The sequence below is a fragment of the Vulpes lagopus genome, chromosome 5, assembly GCF_018345385.1.
Source record: "Vulpes lagopus strain Blue_001 chromosome 5, ASM1834538v1, whole genome shotgun sequence".
In the NCBI taxonomy this organism is placed as follows: Eukaryota; Metazoa; Chordata; class Mammalia; order Carnivora; family Canidae; genus Vulpes; species Vulpes lagopus.
The window spans coordinates 104,929,664-104,944,538 of NC_054828.1; the positions used below are offsets into that span (position 1 = coordinate 104,929,664).

Consider the following 14,875-nt stretch of genomic DNA (forward strand, 5'->3'; position numbering starts at 1 on the left):
TCAGTTTCTCAGGCCTCACTTTGTGTCCCTAGGCCCTCAATATGAACAACAAACTGCATGGTTTACACAGAATCAATTAAGTGTCAGAGGACAAGAGGAAAACTGGGACATTAAATCAGTATTTTGTATTTAGTTGATCTCAAGGCAGCAGCAAGCTTTAAGTGCTAAGTGTATCTTAATATGGGACCTGATGTTTCTACATGTATAAAAAGACCACTGTAAATAACAGGGTGGAAAAAAAGAGTTCAATACTGGAAACCCTGAAACAGCAAAGGAGCCCGATAGAAGATGACAGTGCTATAACATCACAACATTCTGAGAGAGCATTTCTTCATTCTTAGTATGTTTTACCTCATGAACACAGCCTTCACATCACTCTCCTGCCTAATAGTACTACGCTGGGTCTGTGTGACATGTCAAAAACACGAACTGATCTAGGCAAATGGCTGTCAATGTAAATTTAATGGCCAAAGGTAGAAACAAAGGATTTTTTTCTCGGTCTTACCTATGCAATAGGGACAACACTGGCCTTTTCTCAAAACAGGTCTTTCACAGGATACTGAAGGGCAGGATTCAGAGTAACAGCTAATTACGCTATCCATGCATACACAGCTGGTACAGACGTCAGGCTTCCAGGACTCGGCTGCCAGGAATATATCCCCTTCATCATTTTTGCAGTAACTAGGCACACTGTCATTATGGGATGAGGAAGGCTGAAGAGGTTCATCTGGAAAAATGAACATAAGGTCAGCAGGGAAAAGAAGATGCTACTGGCCACCAACTGTGCAACACAGTGAGTTTCACTCAAAGCATACTTGGTCACTAGGGCTCTGTGTGCCTCCTGTAAAAATGACTTAGAAACAAAACAGCAAGTCTGATTTGTGCAGGCTCTTACATTTTAAAAGCAAAACAATAAAGACCACAAAAGACCTGTTACAGAGATTTGGTTAGTAGTTTGTACAATATTCATTCTACTCTTTCTCTATAGACACTTAACACAATCCTGGTTTTTCAGGCATGGGGTGGGGTGGGGAAGTGAGGATTTGGGTCACCACAGATGGTCAAACAAGACAAATCCTGCTCCCTGCTTTTCCAGGTAGCCATGTCACCAGGTTGTAGCTAATGAAGGGATTTCTGGGAAAGCTTCTATTTTCTTAGTAGAAGGGCAGATATGGTGATACTCTCACACTCTTCCTGCCTTGAATCCGAGTGTGTTGCCTGCACCTACAATATCCTTGTCATACATGTAGGAGAAGGACCTTGTCCTTCTAAAACCCCGAATCAATGCTGATAAACATCTGCATCCAAACTTCTTGTCCTGTTTGGAAAAGAGACTTCTATTTGTTTAAAAACTGTCACTGGGTTTTCTCTGACTTGTGCCCATGAGCAGTCCCAACTCATCAATATCCAAACAGACTTTCACTGCACCTACTGAAATACCTAGATGTAACATTCCAAAGTTCAGGTATTCACGTTAATGGCTGAAAGATGATGGGAAATCTAAATCACTCATAAGGATGTACCCAGAGAGATCATCTGCAAGCTGTTTATGTCTTTGCTATTTAAAGACTTTGACCAGAGGGCTCCCAGATATAGTTACAACTTGAAACAGAAAAGAGTGTTACCAGAAAACCCAGATATCTCTTTGGGTCTTGGCATCCACTGAAATTACATAAAAAGCTGTAACCTCAAGCAGAGACCTGACTGGAATATAACAAAGAAAAACATGATAGTGTGAGGTTCCTAGGCTTGATTATGACAAGAGCTTCTTTGAGAAGCAATGCAACTGCTTTGTTTTGGGTTCTCTCGGAGGAACACAGGGAAGTTGGCAAGATGGAATGGGCCTATGTCCTCTTGTTAAGTCATATAACCATATCTCCTATTGACAGTCCCAAGTGAAAAAGAGACTCTAGTTTCACTGCACCAAATGTTCTCTGGGTCTAATTTTAGGGATGGTCCCACAGACAACATCTATATGGATTAAAGGTGGTGAGAGGGGATTACTTTCTCAGTAAACTTTTTGGGGTCATCCACGTCCAGGGATAATTTGGTCACCACATTCCTCTGGGCTAGGAGAACTTAACTCCTTGCTAGCAGCGTCTACCCTCACATCTAAAAATTTAGAAGAGGAAGCAGGGACAACCATGATGAAGCCATGACACAACAGGTGAAATGATTTCCCTAGAGCCTGGAGGCCTCTTGTTAAGGCCGAGAGAAGACCCCAGAGTACACTGAGACATGTGGTCAGTCCTAGAGTGGGACCTGATGCTGAGATGTAGAGTCTGGGCAGGAGACCCCCTACCCCAATCCTGGCTGAAAAGGTCATCTGTGAATCTTGCCCAATGCTATCTTCCTTCTTTCTTGTGCCTCTCCTATTTTCTTCCTGCCCCTGGGACTCCTTCTTGATACTTAAAATTCCAATTGCTAACTCTTGTTTTGTTTATACTTATTCCTTCACTGGTGTTCATTCAGTCTTTTTATTTCTATTCTACTTCCCTCTCTTCTGTGCTATATGCTGCTTCCCAACTCTACGCAATAAAGAATGAAAGAAATTCAATACATCTTTAAAAAGGAGTATTATTCTGTTCCTTTTCCTACTTTGGTGAACTATCACCACCCACAGGGATACCTGATCTTTCTTTGTGAACCTTCCATTTCCAAACCTTGCTCTACCCCCGGCTAGCAAGTGAAATAATAGTGAAATAATCACTATGGGGGAGGACACAACTCTTCTAACGGTTCATACATATCATTTCTGGACTCTGTTAGGATGCAAGTATCCTAAGATTAGAGATGGTCTTTTTCCAGATGTAAAATACACTATTTATCAAAGCTACTGTTGAAATTTACTGTGAAGAAAATGATGTTTGGCATCTGAAGACTTTTTAAAATTGCTGCAACACAACTCTGAATGGAAAGTTCAGAAAGATCAACTATGGCACAGGTGACTTAGTTTAAAATAAGAGCCCTCCAGAGATGCTCTTATACACAGATGTAAGAACCTTTGGAATACTGACATATAAAGCAGTAAGTCCTAATGTTTAAAATGAAGGCTATCACTGAAGCATCTCTCAAGTTATACGTAAAAAAAGGACAAGGCACCCAGGAGTAAGTTAATAAACTCGAAGCCAGGTGCACAGGAGTGTCTATTCGCCTTAGGAACTGGAGAGAAAAACATTACAAACACTTGCATATGGATAGAAGAGTGATAAAAGAAAATAAGTAATGAAACATAAAGGTTTATGTTTTACTGAGCAGAAATCCTCTGAAAATACTGAAAAGGTAAATGGTTATTGATTTAAATTGAAAAGACCAAAGATTAAGCAGCAACAAAATAAAACTTGTTGTGTTGTCAACTTTGTGATGTTACATATACAAAGTACCTTCTGGAAAAAAGAAATATATTCTGGTGTTAATTACAAGTGCTACTTTCACTGCAAAACTGTAATGATTTTCTTGTTAAGAAAAAAAAGAAAGGCAGAAAGAAACAATCTTTCCCTCAAAGTCGCCACAGCGGCCAGACATATTAATGACACAAATATGCAGCTGACTGAAGCCAATGAGGTTCCTGCCCTCATTCCAGGTTCCAGGCAACTGTGCCTCCCCTCCTCCCCACCACAGGGGTCCTGCAGGACGACAGTGCATGAGGTGTCCCCTTCCCCATGCGGGCAGCCCAGGGCCCGGCACTGTTACCTGTGCACTGCGGGCAGCAGGAGTCCTGGGTGCGCGAGGGGTTCTCGCAGAGCAGCGGTGGGCACACCTCCGTCTCACACAGCACCCGCCCGCTGTGGCAGGTGCACTGAGTACACGAGTCGATGTTCCATGTCTCTCCTTCCACGAAGTACTCTCCTCCAGGGGCATGGCAAATGGAGGGGGTGCTGAGCTCTGGCTTTTGCACCACAAAGTCATCTGGGAAATGACAGAAAATGAGAACACAAGAGGTTATTCAACGGCAGTCTCACCACCGATGGAAGAAGCTGGTGTTGTCTGCTTGAAGGGACAGAGAAGAAGTGGTTGTAGAGTATCTCCCTCTACTCTCATCAAGACGATACTGAAGAAATATCCCGTGCACAGAAACAGAAGGCAAGAGCAGAAGAGCTGGTTTCAAGAAGTGAAGTTCAAGTGGTTCCAGTCTGTCAACAGTAATGACAGACTTCAATAAGGGAATTCAATTACCTCGAGAGGACTCTTCCTGTCGAGAAGAGAACAGGGCCTCTTAGGGGATCTCTGAATGTGTGAGAAGTGTCTAGAATAACAATGTCTCACTTACTGAATGCTTACTGTGGTCCAATTTCCACGCTAAGTGCTCTCTCTGTGTTATTTCATTTATTCCTTACACCAACCTTGTGAGGTAGGTATTGGATCCTATTTTACATACGAGGAACAAAAGACTCAGTATTAAGGGCAGACAAGGAATTTGAACCCAAGATTATGTTTGTTTGGATCACAGATATGCCTCCAGATTAAACATGACTTCCAACTGATCTGTGCCCCATCCGCTTCATTATCTCTAGGATTCTGGGGACGTTTATACTCGGAAATACATCCCGCTGCCGAGCGGGCCACACCCCAACCTAGACCAGCTGGCAGCAAACTGAGCAGGAATGCTCTTTCAGAGTCAACAGTCTGGAAACCCTCACCTGAGACTAAACATTTGCTTGACGATGTCATCATCAAGAGAGGTCAATGCCCAGAGACCGATGATAACTATGATTTCTTTCCTCAGAGGAGAGGCGATTTTGGTGTCTTGGTGAGATGATAATGATAGAGAGGGAATTTAATGTTTAACATGTCTGCAGAGGTGCTGGGAGTTGCCCTAAAGTTGTGCTGGGGAAATGAGAAGTATGAGGACATTAACCATATTCGTATAATCCAAATATAACAAGTGTTTCAAGAAGGCGTTGACAGTGGTGAACCCTGCCGAGAAGCAGTCTAAAGATACAGGGGCCAGCTCATACTTGGAGCCCAGTGGAAACTGGGCCCCAGGTCAGCTACCCTGTCTTGCAGAGATGCTCAGAACTGGAATCTCTGAGGAGCTCCCATGATGTTACTTTCAAAGTGGTGGCTGGCACGAGAGTCAACAACTCCAGTGAGACTCAGGGGTATGGGCTGATTTCCAGCTCAGAAAGTAGCTGTTACCTTCTGAGCTCTGTCTCAAGGGAACCAGTAAAGACTGGAACTTTGATGGAGTGGAGATCTCACAGGGAACAGACACTAGCTAGTGCTTATGTTTGCTACCAGACCAAACTTTGCAGTTATGAGCAAAGTGGAGAGGAAGGAAATCGGAATGAAAGTGAGCTGGGACGAGATGTTTTACAGAGAAGACCAAAATTGTTTGAAAGAGTGACAAGAGACTAATGTTGGAAAAGGCTCCCTTACTGCCTTCTCCTTTCAAAAAGGACTTAGAGAGGCTCGCCAATTACTGCCCTTCTAAACGCTGACACAAGGGAAATGGTCAGGGCAGCCCCGGTGGCGCAGTGGTTTAGCGCCGCCTGCGGCTTGGGGCCTGATCCTGGAGACCCTGGATCGAGTCCCACATCGGGCTCTCTGCATGGAGCCTCCTTCTCCCTCTGCCTGTGTCTCTGCCTCTGCCTCTCTCTCTCTCTCTCTCTCTCTCTCTGTGTCTCTCTGAATAAATAAAATCTTAAAAACAAACAAACAAACAAACAAGGGAAATGGTCAGAAGAAAATATTGAGTGTTCGCAGGCATCTTATCTTGCTAACCTCTCTGCCATACCCCGTGCCTCAGGGCAAATACATGAGTGGCAGAAGAGATGGAGACAAATGTAGAGGGAGAGAAAAAGAAAACACCTAAGAAACAGTAGCATTTGGTGAAATCTATCAGGAGAGTTTAGGAGTTGCTCACCCATCCCAGAGAGGAATACAGCTGATCCTTGAATAGAAGAGGGGAGAAAATATTTAAAGGAGTCCCTGGGGGTGCCTGGGTGGCTTAGTCAGTTAAGCATCTTTGGCTCGGGTCACAATCTCCAGGTCCTGGGATCAAGCCCCACTTTGGGCTCGCAGCTCAGCAGGGAGTCTGCTTTTCCCTCTCCCTCTGCGCCTCCACCTGCTCATGCTCTCTCTGTCTCGAATGAATAAATAAAATCTTAAAAGAAAAAAAAGTAAGAGTCCCTGAATGCAACAGCTCTGAGGTCTCTCATCAGAACATTTTATTCATAAGCAGTAATCCACTACAGATTTCCAAAAAAAAGAATCTACGTATCTATATATGTGTGTGTGTTTATAGAAGCATATCTAGATATTCACTACCCATAATAATACGTCAATAATCCTGTATACGTTTATGTAAGAATTTTCCCTGGTCCTATAACAGAGAAAACTCATTTTGGTTCCACTGACTTTCAGTTCTTAAGTCGATCATCTGTTCTTGGTAATGTCTCTGCATTTGAACCAATCTAGCTTAGACTTCTTCACTGGGTACAAGGTTAACAAAGCAAAGACCTAGGTGTGGTCCACACTCCACATACTCATGCCAAAAATTAAGGCATGGGGTCTTCACTGGAACGATTTTTTCCTTCCTGTCAACACAGAACTATTTCATTAAATTGTTCATTTATCTTCTGTTTCAATGGACACTAGTGGTTTTTCACATATAACTAGCAAAGCATGTGAAAAGAGAAACTTTCAATATGGGCCACATATGACTGAACTATGGGGAAAACAAACAAACATGATCATCTGGTCCTCTACAGCGGTCTGGGGGCTGCCTGGCACTTTGATACCTCAGTTACTGAGGGTTGCAGAAGGTCAGAGCTAACAGGGACTTTGTCCCTCTTCTCGCTCCCACCATGGCAGGCAAGGCCACCTCCTCTCTCAGGCTGGGCCTACCTTGCTGGAGAAAGATGCGTCTCGGGTTCCTGACTGCACACACTGACTAGGTGGATCTACCCACAGGGAGATGTGGGACAGGACTGGCCAGAGGAGAAGTAATTAGACTCTGAAATCTAACACTATATATATTCCAACATTAGAAGAGATCTGATGCAAGATCAGTAGACTTCACTTCTCCCTGGCCTTCTGACACACTATTTGACTTTGGGTAAGAGAGTTAGTATTTCCGTGTCTGTTTTTCAAATGAAAAACTGCCCGAGTGCATTTTTCTCTAACTCAAAATGGCCTGTACAGAGGAAGAAATAATGGATAATAAGACTATGTTGAGCTCCTTGGATGAAAGGCAGTAGATGAGGTATTATGGTAATAATTACTGTTATTGACAACCGTAATTCAGACCCCCATGAGTTATATAATCTGGTCTGTTCTTCTAGCAACTTCTCTTGATTACCATCATTATGATTTTAAATGCTCGGGATGTGTGGTCACTCTAAATATCTCCATTTGGCAAGAGTACCACAGAGCCATTGATTTGAAAAAGGGCAAAAGCCACAGACTTTAATAATTCTCTCCCTTTCAAATATTCTTTTATAAATAATAAGCTTTTATGTAATAAAGTTAGCATCTATCCGCTCCAATTAACTAAAACCTCAGCCTTAATACATTATCTGTAAAATGGAGAGCTGGAGTTTAAGTATACTAGGTCTGCAAACCTTTACAAAAATACAGTTCTAAGACCAATATAATTGAATAAACCATTAAAAAAGTGAGGAGAATCCTTTTAGGTAAGTTTTAGCATTTTCTCTGGTTTCTGGCAAATCACTGACAGCACCTGGCTGATTCTGTGGCTAGAGATGACAAAAGCCACAGAGAACTGAAATGTGCTCCAGGGGTCATCACCTGCATGTCCCCCAGAGTCACAGATGTAATGAGGCCCTGCAAGGCAGAAGTCATTTGCTTAGGGAGCACACACGATGGCAGCCAGCTTTTACCTGAACATGACGGGCAGCACTGTCCGGGATGAATGGTGGGGTTGCCACAGGCAGGCACCGGGCAGGTGATCAGAGCACACATTTCCCGTCCATTGTGACAGTAGCATTCCCGGCACCCATCATGCCAGCTTTCCTCATTTTTATGATGATGGCCATCCATGGACAGACATGTGCCTGACAGGACAGGTGGCCCGGCTGAAGCAAGGACCTCTGGACAGACAGAAGGCAGCCTGGTAAAGAAGCAGCTACTGCACAGGAGAAACAGCCTGTAGTAGTGTCCTCACAGGTGATGCGACCCAGCCACCAAAAATCACTTGTACAAAGGACAGTTCATGACATGGGAAAGGCTCTTGGTAAGAATTTAGGTTAATACGCTCTCAACTTTGAAAAAAAGAAAAATAGGAAAAAACCTGCAAATATGTGTCTCTCCTCTCGATGGGATTATAGTTCTTACCCCATTTCACTCCACATCCTCATGGTTTACACAGTAAACAAGAACTGATTTTATAGCAAATGGTACATATATGTTTAATATATGCAGATTAATCACTCTAGAAGTCACCCAAAGGGGAAATCCTGGGCCTCTTGAGTCTAACAGATTTTTGTTCAGTGGCACACTTGAATCAGTGACTAGATTTTTGTTTACTCTGATCCCTAACACACTGCTAAGGGTGGTAATTGCTTAACTTCCCAAAAAATATGACAAACTTTAAGGATCATTTATTTCTGAACCTGTGGATCATTCTGGCAACTAAAACATCCTGCATCCTGGGGTAGGTGGCCAGGCTGGAGCTGGGGGAAGGGCAGAACTGGCAGTTAGGGTGCACGCTCATGTGGCTTCAGGGACGTCTTGAACAGGGAAGTCCCAGACAAAATGTATGCCCAGGATTCTTGCATATGTAGAGACGTAGGTTGGCAGGTGCTTATTCAAAAGTTTAAATTCCCACAGAAAACTGCATTACCAGAAAAGAGTTAAACAGGCTGCTTAGCCATGCCTACCCGCATAGGCTCTGGAAAGGGCTCTCTGCTGCATCAATTGTATCAAGCCACTGCTAGACAGAAGCAAAGGTCATGATAAAGGTCCTTTAGGCTAACGTTCCTAAGACGGGTAAAAATGAAGAGCTGCAAAGTCACGAATTTGGTCAAATGTGCTTGTCCATGATATGCTTACTTTAAGTTCTATTCTGAGCTCTCATTCTAGTGAGATGGAAGGAGAAGGGATGGACCCACAGAAAGTGACATCTGTGTCTCAGTAGACAGTCATCAATGAAATGGTTTCATTTACATTATGTCCTCCTGTTTCTGAGCCCTGGCTGCTCTGAGGGGGGGGGGGAAGAAGGGTCATGGGATCACACTTACCTCTGCACTTGCAGATAAGACAGCCATGACTGTCCTGCTGGAAACCCAAGGGGCAAATTTTACTGCACAGGAGCTCTGGGCATTTCTTGCAGCGACAGATGTTACAGCCATGCTTATTCTTCCTGGGTAATTAAAATTTTGTCAGAGGTCAGAAAATCCAAAAGTCTCAAATGATATCCAAGCTCTCAGACCAAGGGTCATCAAAGTGATTCTACTATTAAGCAGGATGAATTGACTTATGTTCTCAAAAACTCGTGGACTGATGTGTAAGTAGCTCTCTCTGGCCATGACCACCACCCACCCATGGCCAAGGGCGAGAACTGCCCCAGCACTACTGTGCTTCTGGGATGTGACTGTCAGAATCCCAGTGACATGGCTGTGGACTTAATTAGGAAAAGTAGTACTGTAGTATAAAAAAGATGAATGCAGAACTCCATGAATAGGGTGGTGAAGGATATATTGCTGGTCAATACCGGAGGCCAGCATTGGGGCAAAAGTCCTCCTTTTGTCAAGGTAAACCTTCCTCCCAATCCTCATAATCTTTGAAGAATTTCAGACACTAGTAGAAATATTTTTTAAAAGATTTAAAAAATTTATTTGAGAGAGAGTGAGTAAGCATGCAGGAGCAGGGGGAGGGGCATAGGGATAAGCAGACACCCTGCTGAGAGCAGAGCCTAACTTGTGGGGCTCCATCCCAGGACCCCAGTATCATGGCCCCGGGCTGAAGTCAGACACTTAACCAATTGAGCCACCCAAGCACCCCACCAGTAGAAATATTAATGAATGCTTTGCTGAACTTAGAGCAGACAAAAGGAGAACCCAAGGCTCCACGGATCTGGGAATGCCAGACCAAGACTGATAAAGAATAAAAGCGTTGAGAAGCCCTGTGATCAAGGTTCACTCATTATTTCACTAGTTAGGAAAGAATAAACTGAACAAGGCTCCATACATGGGGTAGAAAGAAGCATGTGGGATAAAGGAGAAAGGCTGCACTTTCATAAACTAGAGTGCCTAAATTCTGTGATGGGAAAGATGATGTGAAATAAATAAACAGGTGTTTATGAAATATATCACAGTGGTTTAAGTAAAGATTTTTGGGGAAAAAAAATTCTTAACAGACATTCCTGATTTTCTCTAAAAGGAGAATGTTACAGAGGAGCTCACTTTGTCTCCTGTCTACCAGCCACAGGATTGAGTCTACTCCTAGGCTCCATCCACATCTCCTCTACAGGCTTTGCCCTACTTGGCTTACTGGGCCTCAGACAAGGAGGAGTCACTCTGTTCACCCTCAGGTTCATCCCAAGTAGTCCTAAGTGGCAACAGTGGTGTTCAACTAAAACACACACACACACACACACACACACACACACACACACACACACACACACACCTGTTCTTTTTCATCGTGGATAAATTAAGGGACTCTGAGAGATGACAGCTCTATGGGAAACCCTTGGTATACCACTGCCCAAGTGACAATTAAACTACAATATGCTAAGTGAAATGAGAATGGAGTGCTGGGGTCTACTTATTTATGTCAACATAACAAGAACAGAGAATCTAATGAATTATTCATACTCAGTCCAGCTATGTTATTTTTAAGCTTTACTGAGGCTTTACCTGATTTGTTTGTTCATTCATTTACATCTCCATCCATCCACCTGCCCACCCTCCCCCTTTTCTAAGTGTTTGCTGCACACAGAGAGGAACAATCCACTTAGCAGGTAGGGATGGGGGCCCTGACCACTGCCATCATCCTTACGCTCCCATAAGGTGGGTGTTCAACATTTCTTTCAGAGGCTGTCCTTGAAACACATATTCTAGCTGATAAAGTGCTCATTTGTCTACGATGGTCTACTCGGTCCTCCCTAAATGTGCTTACTGACAGGAACATGACATGGACTCTACAGTCCTCTAAGAGACTTCTCTCCAAGGTGAAGGCTGGACTTGAATTCAGCCTTGATTCTGAGCTGTTATAATACTGCAGCAGGCAGTTATAGTCACTATGATGATAATAACACTTTATTGTATATTAGGAGTAAAGCTGAGAAATAATATTTTTATTGGCTATCACAGTCATATTTTAGGATTAAGAACAGTGACAGTTTGTTAATTTGGCGACCTGTTAAAGGAGAGTGAGTGTTCCCAATTTATTCCCCTATCCCTGCTAAACTAGAATTCCTAAGAGGAACCATTAAAAATGGTAACTTTACAATGGTAGGCAAGAGATGATGAATCTAAGTCCCTTATAATTACTAGTACTACACAAATATATTAAAAATTGGAAAGGCGGATGGGGCGCCTGGGTGGCTTACTTAAGCATCTAACTCTTGATTTCGGTTCAAGTCATGATCTCAGGGTCGTGAGACTGAGTCCCATATCAGGCTCTGTGATCAGCAGGGAGTCCACTTGAGAGTTGTCCCTCTCCCTCTGCCCTTCCCCCACTGCTGCCTGCCTCTCTCTCCCTCTCTCAAATAAATAAATAAATCTTCATTTGCCCCTCCCCCCACCTGTGCAGGTGCTCTATCTCTCTCTAAAATAAATCTTTAAGGAAAAAATGATAGGCAAGATGATGAAAGGTATTTTTTTGGAGGGACCAACTTAATACAAAGGCATAAATAGATGTTAATAGAGACACTAAACAAATGTCAAGTACTTTGTCCCCCTGGAATAATCTAGATTTTCATGGAGTCTGGCTCAATGAAGAAATTTTTGAAAATAAAAGTCATGGTTCTTATCTCTAAGGAAATCCATAAAATGTACTACTATGTGAAGAAAAAATATTATAAACTATAGACCAGCACCAAGATAAGATATTGAGGCATGGCAAGCAAGCACACTCCATGTTGCCAATAAGTGGCTGTCCAGTGATCTTGAAGTACACACTAAAGAAATCATCACTGAACAGTTACTGGGACAGTTATGAAGAGTTGTGGCACATACAGTACTAGGATCTCATGACAATTCCATGCCCCCCAGCAGTGTCCAAAGGCCTTTGCAATGAGGAAGTCTCACAGAGAGGCTCAAAGGACAGTGGTATAATCAAGGCTTTGGTCCATCTTAACAAAAGAGTAAGAGTAGCACTGAATCTTTATCTTTGGAGACACCATCCTTTTGCTGCTCTCTCATTCACTGAACAAAGCAAGCATAGATACTCTGGATTCAGTGCATCATTGATCCATTCACACACACACAGACACAAAACAGCTAACAAAAATAAGTATGGACGTTTCATTAACTTACAGATAATTAAGAACAGATCTGAATTAAGAAATACTTACAGATATCCAAATGGACAATACTTGTCACAGATTACAGGTCTGCATTTCTTGGGCCGTGGGCGGCACTGACAGATCTCACAGTTGTGGGCATCAGTCAGGAAGCCGAAGGGGCAGTCCAAAGTACAGCCTTGCTTGAGGCCCGAGCACAGCTCCTCCCCTGTGAAGACAGGCAGCGAGCATAAGGTGCTGATGAATATCCTGACACTTCCATGCCTCTCCCTAATCTCCCGATCCTCTTCCACAGATGGAAATTTCTTACCTGTACCACAGCATTAGGAATGCTTAAAAATTATAGAGGCACCATTCCATGGTTATCACAATGTAACTTCACGTCTTGGTACTAACACAGAAAAGAATGCCCAGAAAAATAGATTTCTGAAGTGTATTCCAATCTGGTGCTAAAGAGCATGCTAGTAACTACTATTTGAGGTGTGGATGAAAATTGAGTGCTATTTTTTCATGAGATTTGTTCTTATGAGTTCCTCAAACTACTGATTACCATTTACTGTAAAAATATGAAAACTAGAAACTTATACCCAAACTTCATTATACATTTTACTCCTACTAAATGCTCACAGTAACACACATTCCTAAGTGTTCACACAATGTTTTCTCTTAGGAGCTTTAGATATTATCCTATAATACTGTATATTATATGCAGCCTAAAGGATTTTATACCCTTTCTTTAAAAAGAAACAAGTAAAAAAAAATAAAAAAATAAAAAGAAACAAGTCTAATAACATGATATAAAGTGAATTAGTGAAATATTGTTTCATTTAGATATTTTTTCTCTCCAACTGACAGATATCCATATCTTTGGATAAACTTAAGTGACTCAAAAGTGTATGTGCTAAAAATGTCTAATTAATGTTTATCCACTATTTGAAATGTTCTAACTCTCCTCTGTTAGCAGAATTTGGAAAGATGTTTAACCATCCTCTGTTAGTAACATTATTTTAGAATTTCAAAAAAGAAGGGGAAGAAGCTACGGTGGTGGGCAAAAGGAACTAATAGAGATATTAGCTTTGTAAGAGTCTTCTAGAAAGATTTCAAAAGGTGTGAGGTAGGAATTAACAGAGTAATGTAAGGAACACAAATGTTTAAGTAAGAAAAGCATGCTTGGTGGTATGCTAAAGCAACTTGAGGCTGTCTGTACTGAATGCAGAGTCTGAAAGTCAGTCAAATTTAAAGAAGCTGACACAGTGATGGCAAAAGTACAGCAATGTTTGATAACTGCTCTGCAAAGACTGGCAAGATGGGAGGCAGAGACTATTTTTGTCAGAATAATAAATGAATCTATATTTTATTTGGACACCCTTAAAAGCATAAATATTGTAAATAATGCATACGTTACCCCGAAAAACAGAACACGTGTCCCCTCCACACGTAAATCTTATAATCTAAAATTAAACCTTGAACTACAATTAATAGATGGGAAGGGTTCAGGTTTTTTTTTTTTTTTTTAAGGGTTCAGGTTTTACATAAATATTTTAAGATACCATCTTTTGTGAATCTTAGCTGGCAATACACGAATATTTAATTTGCTATCTTTTAAAGAGGAAAATGTGATTTATGGTATAATTTTCTACTTTGTCCTGATCATAAACCTTTCATTACACATATTTAATATAACCCTGTGGGTCTGTATCACACTGCGAAGCAAATGATTACTAATTTGCATCCTTAAAAGAGAAATTCTAAATGGCTCATTTAAAAATTTGTAATTATAGGACTTGAAAGGTCATCAGTTTTCATCTCTTTCCATCATTAAGGGATGATAAAGGAGGGAGAAGACCGAGCCTCATTTCTTTCTCTGACACTGAAATCGAAGTTGTGAACCCATTTTTCTATTCCATGAATTTTTAAGTCACAACACCAAGCAGATTATGTTGGGAAACAGAAGATAAAAACACTCTGACAAAACCCCAAAGTCAGCATCCCTGGGGATTCAATTCCTTCAAACTTTTTGAGTCTGAGCACTTTTGTGCCTTTATTTTTCTGGCCCTATCAAAAAGCTGTTTTTCCACAGACTTCAATCTAGAAGGGTTTTCACTCTTAAAGACAGTTGTTACCAAGTTGAAACAAACTAATAAAAGCTACATTTGTCTGGAACTACTCTATTTTGCAATGGAAGGGAATTTCAAACAAAGGCTGCTAACCTTTAAACAAATGAGAGGGTACTCAGGACAGGAGATAAGCTATGCCACCTAGGGCAGGATGCTCTAATGTTATCCTGGCTTGGTACCGTTTGGCCTGCTGCGGACCTGTCTCCATTCTGTTTGCTATCAGAAGGGGGCTCTAGAGTAGGGCCTTATTTTCTTTATTTATACAGCCTAGGTGCTACCATGGAGTGAATGTTCAATAAACATTTGCTGAATGAATGAAGCAATC

The 14,875-nt window shown here is 41.9% G+C and overlaps 1 protein-coding gene across 2 annotated transcripts in view; it reads right to left on the reverse strand.

The window, feature by feature from the left end:
- Window positions 1-14,875, reverse strand: part of CRIM1 (cysteine rich transmembrane BMP regulator 1) — a 191,280-nt gene that overhangs the window by 30,563 nt on the left and 145,842 nt on the right. The window contains exons 9-13 of one of the 2 annotated variants that reach the window (XM_041755161.1): window positions 12,485-12,641; window positions 9,204-9,325; window positions 7,845-8,054; window positions 3,694-3,909; window positions 506-727 (exon numbers count right to left, since the gene is read on the reverse strand). In XM_041755161.1, coding sequence (XP_041611095.1) covers window positions 506-727; window positions 3,694-3,909; window positions 7,845-8,054; window positions 9,204-9,325; window positions 12,485-12,641 — 927 coding nt within the window. The remainder of the gene's footprint in view (window positions 1-505; window positions 728-3,693; window positions 3,910-7,844; window positions 8,055-9,203; window positions 9,326-12,484; window positions 12,642-14,875) is intronic. The other variant, XM_041755162.1, reaches the window with a different exon arrangement.